The 7,427-nt window shown below is 39.3% G+C and overlaps 1 protein-coding gene across 1 annotated transcript in view; it reads right to left on the reverse strand.

The window, feature by feature from the left end:
• The window catches only part of LOC101639886 (L-lactate dehydrogenase C chain-like), a 28,608-nt gene that overhangs the window by 9,649 nt on the left and 11,532 nt on the right, over window positions 1–7,427 (reverse strand). The window contains exon 4 of the mRNA XM_004711586.2: window positions 4,139–4,312. Within this exon, the coding sequence (XP_004711643.1) occupies window positions 4,139–4,312 (174 nt within the window). The remainder of the gene's footprint in view (window positions 1–4,138; window positions 4,313–7,427) is intronic.

Here is a 7,427-nt window from a genome sequence, read left to right on the forward strand (position 1 = left end):
GGAATGGCAGTTTAATAGAACAATGTGTTCTTGCGTTAAGGGAGTGCTTAAGTGGAGCCCCAATGTCCATCTGTTATCTTAATACTAAACCTATAGATATATACACTTAGATCTATTTCCCCATTATCATATATAAGTATATTTACATATGTACATGCCTGTATTTAGACCTCTATCAATGCCCTTGCCTCCTAGTTCTTTCCTCTATTTCCTTTTACTTACGTCTTGTCCCACTATCATGCTCAGCCTTCATTTGGGTTTCGCATCCTTGCTTTTAAGGAGCACTCTGGCTATACTTTTTCCAAGACAGATTTGTTTGTTTTTCTTGACGTCCATGATATGTTCAATATTCTTCACCAGCACTATAGTTCATAGTCTTGTGGTCTTTCTTAATCATTGTCCAATTTTCTTGTGCATATAAGGCCATTGAAAATATCATGGCTTGGGTCAGGTAGAGCTTAATCTTCACTTATCAACACTTTAAAGAGCTCTTGTGCATCAGATGTGCCCAGGGCAACACATCTTTTGATGTTGTGACTACTGCTTTCATAAATGTTCATTGTGGATCAAAGCCTTGACAACTTCCATCTTTTCTCCATTTATCATGACATTGTCGGAGGCCCGTTGTGAGGGTTTGCATTTTCTTATACTATGTTGTCCTCTATATTGGAGGTTGAAGTCTTTGATTTTCATCAGCAAGTTCTTCAAGTCTTTCTAGCTTGTTAACAAGCCTTCTTCCGATCCTGATGTCCTGATGTCGAAGTCTGCACTGAGTCCAGTTTCTCGGATTATTTGCTCTGCATATAAATTGAGTAAGTATGGTGAAAGGATACAATTCTGACACACACATTTTCACATTTTAAACCAACTCATTCCCTTGTTATGTTTGAACAACTACCTCTTGGTCCCTGTAAATATTGTTGAATGATCTTAGGTAAAGTTTTATTTGCACGTGATATTAATGATACTGTTTAATAATTTCCACATTCAGTTGGGTCCCCTTGTTTTGGAAGGAGTACAAACACAGAGCTCTCCCAGTGTTGGTCAGGTAGCTTCCACATTTCTTGGCATGGACGAGTGAGGGCTTCCCATTCACTCCATCGGCTTGTTGAACCATTTCTATTGGTAGTCCATTCCTGGGGCCTTTTTTGGCTCATGCCATCAGGGCAGCTTGGCATTCTTTCAGTACCAGGGTTCTTGATCATATGTTACCTCTTGAAATATCAACCAGTTCTTTATGGTAAAGTTACTCTGTGTATTTTTTCCATCTTCTTTCAATGCTTACTGCATCGTTCAATATTTTGCCCATAGAATCCTTCAACAGTTAAACTTGAGGCTTGAGTTTTTCCTCAGTTCTTTTAGCTTGACGTTTACTGAGGTTGGCTTTTTAACTCCAGATCTTTGCACATTTCATGATAATACTTTACTGTGTCTTCTCCATTTTCTCTTTGAAAATTTCTGTTCAACTGAAAGAAATCCATTTTTATGCCCACTCCAAAAAAATAAAATGCAACAAAATGTAGAAATTGTCAAACAATATCATTAATATCACCTGAAAATTTTGCTGAAAGATAATTTTAAAATGTTTACAGCAGTACATCACCAAGGAACTTCCCGAAACTCAAGCCAGATTTAGAAGAGGCCGCAGAGGCGAAGAATATTATGTTGGTGGAAGGTAGATGCTGACTCAAAGCAGAGATGACCAGAAAGATGGACTAGGCAAAGGCATTCAACTGTGTGGATCAAAAGAAATGATGGATAGCATTTCAAAGAATGGAAATTCAAGCACACTTAATTGTGCTCATGCAGAACTTGTGCATAGACCAAGAAGCAGTAATTTGAACATATAGAAGATACCATACTGTTTAAAGTCAGGAATTGCACCATACTTACTCCATTTGGATGCTAAGAAAATGGTTAGAGAGCTGGCTGTATGAAGAATACGGCCTCAGATTTAGAGAAGACTTGTTTACAACCCGTGATTAAAGACGACGGACAACAGAAAAGAGAGACGTCGGACAGGTAAGACATGACAAAATAATAATAATCTATAAATTATCAAGGGTTCATGAGAGAGGGTGGGCAGGGAGGGGGGAAATGAGGAGCTGATACCAAGGGCTCAAGTAGAAAGCAAATGGCTTTTTTTTTTAAAGCAAATGTTTTGAGAATAATGATGGCAACAAATATACAAATGTGCTTGACACAATGGATGGATGGATGGTGATAAGAGTTGTATGAGCCCCCAATAAAATGATTAAAAATAAGAAAAGAAAGTGCAGAGGGTTTGACCCACTTACTAACAAAATGAAAGGCAATAGTCTTCAGTATGGGTTATACCTCAACAGTAACAAACCCCAAACCCTCACATCGGGGCCAATAAGCAAGGTAACGGTTAGCAGAGAATATACTGAAGCTGTCCAAGGCTTCATTTTACTGGGACCTGCCATCAATACCCAAGGAAGCTGCAGGCGGAAATCAAACAATCTCTCTTTTCTAAATGTTAAAAGCAAAAAACTCGCTGTGGAGACTAAGGTGCACCTGACCCACGCGGTGGCATTTTCAGTGGCCCCATAGGCACGTGAAAGCTGGACAATGAATAAGGAAGAGCAGGTGCTTTAAATTACGTGTTGATGAAGAATATTGACTATACCATGGACTGCCGGAACCAGCACATTCTGTCTTGGGAGAAGTACAGCCAGAGTGCTCCATCCAGATAAGTCAGAGAGCGGCGGCACTTCCCCCATCCTTTGCACGTGTTAGCAGGAGAGGCCAGTCCCTACCGAATGCAGAGGGTCAGCAGGAAGAAGGACACCGGTGATGAGAGGGTTTGCACAGGGGCTGCAGCAACAAGCGCAGACAAGGCACTGGTCGCGAGGATCACGCAGGAGAGGGCCGTGTTTCCTACGGTGGTGCTTAGGTTCATATGAGCCGGAATTGACAGCAACCATTTTCAAAGGGACATGGTCATATACTCTATGAAGTAGAAGAAGTCAGCATGGACTCCCTAGGGCAGTCCTACCCTGTCTTATGGGGCGACTGAGTCAGTCTGCATCGACTCACTGGCAGTGAGATGGTTGAGGTATGAGGCAGAGGAAATTCACTGGAGGCTTATCCATAGGAGGGCTCTGCAAATGGATGTTACTGGGATCCACAGGCTGCGGCAAACCAGCTGCTCAGAATTTACACTCTAATGTGATTCCCTCTTCTGATCGTGGGTTTTATTTGACATATAGACTTTGAATGAGTAGCTGTCATGGTATGTGAGCTATATGGTCATAAAACTACTAGAAACAAAACATAACATGTGTAGGTGTCCAGAGGAGGAAGAGTTTTAAAACAGCTCGATGAGTTGCAAACTATTTTGAGAGAGAGAGCTAAATTAACGAAGCAAATAGATTGACGTTCAGGAGCGACTACTCTCTGGAAAGGATACTGTGCTTGGTAAAGCAGCCGAGTGGTGCACAAGGGGAAGGCTTTTGGCAAGAAGGACTGACACTGTGAACATGAAGCCTGACATAAGAACAGTTGTGAGGCTGGTGCAGGACCCGGCCGAGTTTCACTCTGTCGCATATGGGGGACTGTAAGGTTGAAGCAGATATAGTTATGTTAAAAGTTAACTTATTATCATTTATTCTCTTCTTTGACCCATGTTTAATTATTTTTCTGCTTTCTATTATTTTCTCCTTTCTCTGTGATTGAGGTTTTTCTGTTTCGTTTTTGTTGACTTTTGTGGGTTTTTTAAATATGAATTTCTTTCTATTTAATCCAGGATAGCTAAATCTATGGAGGCAAGAAATAGATTAATAGTTCCTTACTAGGAGTGGTAGTGGAGGAAAGGTGAACTCATAATAATAGGTACTAGAAGGAAGAAAATGTCTTAAAATTGATTGTCATAATGATTTCACGACTGTTTTAACATATTTAAGCCATTGAATTGTAAGGTACATGAATTATTTGTCAAGTACACTGTTCAAACATAGGAGAAGAAAGATTGACATTAATGGACTACGTAGTAATGCATCAAGAAAATACTAATAGAATGCAAGCTGTGCATCTATATTAATATAAAAAACAAACTTTAAAGAAAATAAGTGTGCTCAGAAGAAAGGTGATTACATAATGTTAAGTTTATAGTTACCACTACAATCTCCATGTTCGCCAATAATCCAACCATGACAACTGGTGGGATGCACACCGAGTTTCTCTCCCACCAAGTAACGGAATCGGGCAGAGTCGAGATTACAACCGCTTCCAATGACGCTACTGGCAGATAAACCACTTAGCTTCCAGGCCACGTGTGTCATAATGTCCACTAGGAAGAAAAATTTCCGTTAGAAAAAATTCACAGTAACTTTTGTTTTCATTGCAATTTTCTTTACTGCATTGATAGGTCAACTGCCTTGGGTTTGAATACAAATTCATCATAGCATTCAAAGACAAGTAAATCAACAAAGAAATACCATCTCTCACGTGGTGTTTAAAATGTTAGTTAAAACAAAACCTTCGTTGAGGTGCCATATGTGCCTCCCTACTGTCTGAGCAATGCTCCGTCTCTAGGATCGGCTGAGGGAGGACTGTGGAGTGTGGGTTACTTTGGGGGGCAGCTAACTGCAAGGTCAGCAGGTACAACCCACCAGCCACTCTGTGGGAGAAAAATGAGTTTTCCTGATCCCACGAAGACATCTACCCTCAGGGGGAGGGGAGAAGGGGAACCATCACAATGATCACGCATAACAACCCCCCACACACAGGGGGACAAACAACAGAACTGTAGGTGAAGGGAGACCGTGGTCGGTGTAAGATATGAAAATAATAATGTATAATGTATCAAGGGGTTATGGTGGGGGGGCGGGCGGGGGCGGAGAGGAGCTGATACCAAGGGCTCAAACAGAAAATAAATGTTTAGAAAATGATGGCAACATATGTGTAAATATGCTTGATACAATTGATATATGGATTGTGATAAAAGCTGTAAGAGTCCCCAACAAAATGACCTTTTAATTAAAAAAAAAAGTGGGAGGCACAACTCAGAAAAAGGCTTGAGGATGAATGTGACGGATGGCACTACTGTGCCTGCAGCAACAGCTCATTAGCGTACGTTTGCTTTGTGTGCACCGTAAGGCAAAAAGTATTGGTACTAGGGTTCATTCATGCAAGGAATTATTCCAAAGTCTCTCTCTTTTAAAAAAATAATTTTACTGGGGGCTCATACAGCTCTTATCACAAACTATCCATCCATCCATTGTGTCAAGCACATTTGTGCATATGTTGCCATCATCATTTTCAAAACATTTGCTTTCTACTTGAGCCCTTGGTATCAGCTCATTCCCCACCCCTCCACCCCCTCCCCAAACAAAGTATCTTTAAAGATGTCTCTGTGATCAGTGGATGGCTCCAGACAAGTTCTCCAGTAATGCACCTCTGAATACAAAATGATCATCTCAAATATAAATGCCCACCTCATTTTTTAAAAAAAACAAGTTTTTTTAAAATAAAGCTTATGTTTTAGGGGAAAAAATATCCTGAAGTCGGGACTAATAGCAAATGTTTAACAAAACTCAAGTAGACACCTTTCCACATCATTAAAACTTTGCCAAGAAAGCTGCCCCCCATAAAACAACATTTTTTAGATGATCAAATATTTTAAGGGTGGGCAGGAAGACCTCCAAGATGAGCTGAAGGACGGTCATGCTAGATGAATGAAGAAACTGTGGCTCAAGTCCAGAAATGCCTGGAAGCAGACATTAGACTTACCACATGGCTCAGGATCTTCCATGTTATGTCAACATCTTGGCCTTTGCAGGCATTTAGCTCTATGGACACCAAAAGTGTTGCTCAAAGAGCTCATCTTTGTGTCAGTTTTTAAAGCAAGATCAAAGCTAATGAACACAATTTTATTAAACCAATGGTAAGCATGATCAAATCCCGACTACATCACTAAGAACCAGTTCAAACCCACCATCCACTCTGAGGGAGAAAGACAGGGCTTTGCCCTCCACTAGAGAGTGAGAGACTTGGAATGCACGGGGCAGTTCTACCCTGCCCTTCAGGGTCACTGTGAGTTGGAATGGACTCTGTGGCAGTGAATTCGTTTGTCTGTAAGGCAGCTTCAGGCATGGGAAGATTTGACACTTCTAAGATTTCAGTCTTTTACCCCACCTCCAAATTCTCTATAGAACTACATAAACAAATCAAAACATTAGCATGGATTTGTATTGAAATTTTAAAAGTAGTTCTAAAGTATATGTGGAAATGCAAATATCCAAAGTTGTTTTAGAAAAGAAGGACAAAGTTGGAGGAGTTACATAAACCAATCTCAAGACCAACCTTAGTCATGATACTAAGGTAATGACACGAAATTTAAAATTCAGATGTAGGCCCACATACATGGTAGTTATTTCCAATAAAATTATCAAGGCAACTCAAAGGGGGAAATATTCTAAAACTATATTGCTAGAGCAACTAAATATCAACATTAAAAAAATAACCTCGTTCACATCAAACCAAAAAAATAACCTGCAATGAAGCATAGACAAATATAAAAGATAGAACTTGCAGAAGAAAACATAAAAGAAAATCTTAATATGTAAGTAGGAAAAGATTTCTAAGGACTCAAAACAGCAAGAAACAAACTAAATATTTATAAACTGAACTTCATCAAAAATAAAAACTTAACAAAAAATAAAATAAAAGTAAAAACACTAACATTAAGAAAATACCTGACTGAAAAAAGTTACATGCACTAAATATATGATAGAGGGACTTGTATTCAAGAGATATAAAGACTTCTTTTGATGAAGTCATCAGAAAATAATCAGCTTAATTTTTAAATATATAAAAAATTTTGAATGAGTATTTCCAAAAGAAAATATCCTATAGCCAAAAGCTCATGAAGACATGCTCAAATCTTAGATCAACATGGAAATGTAAACTAAAGCCAAAATGAGATTGGAATAGCTAAAATTAAAACAACAGATACTAAGTGTTTATAAGGACGTGGAGGACCTAGAACTCTCCTACAATATAAAACGGTACAGCGCTTTTAGAAGTCCGGCAGTTTCTACAGGGTTAATATAATGTTACTCTCTGACCTACTTATTTTACTCCCAGCTATTTACTCAAGAGAAATGAAGGCAGCTGGGTACACAAACACTTGTTTTTGTTGTTGTTGTTGTTGTTGTTTTTGTGCTTTAATCATTTTATTAGGGGCTCATACAACGTTTATCACAATCCATACATACATCAATTGTGTAAAGCACATTTGTACATTCATTGTCCTCATCATTCTCAAAATATTTGCTCCCAGTTAAGCCCCTGGCATCAGATCCTCATTTTCCCCCCTCCCTCCCCACTCCCTGCTCCCTCATGAGCCCTTGATAATTTATAAATTATTATTTTGTCATATCTTGCCCTGTCCGACATCTCCC

The sequence above is a fragment of the Echinops telfairi genome, unplaced genomic scaffold, assembly GCF_000313985.2.
Source record: "Echinops telfairi isolate 266 unplaced genomic scaffold, ASM31398v2 ScPeMD7_60;HRSCAF=208, whole genome shotgun sequence".
Classification (NCBI taxonomy): Eukaryota; Metazoa; Chordata; class Mammalia; order Afrosoricida; family Tenrecidae; genus Echinops; species Echinops telfairi.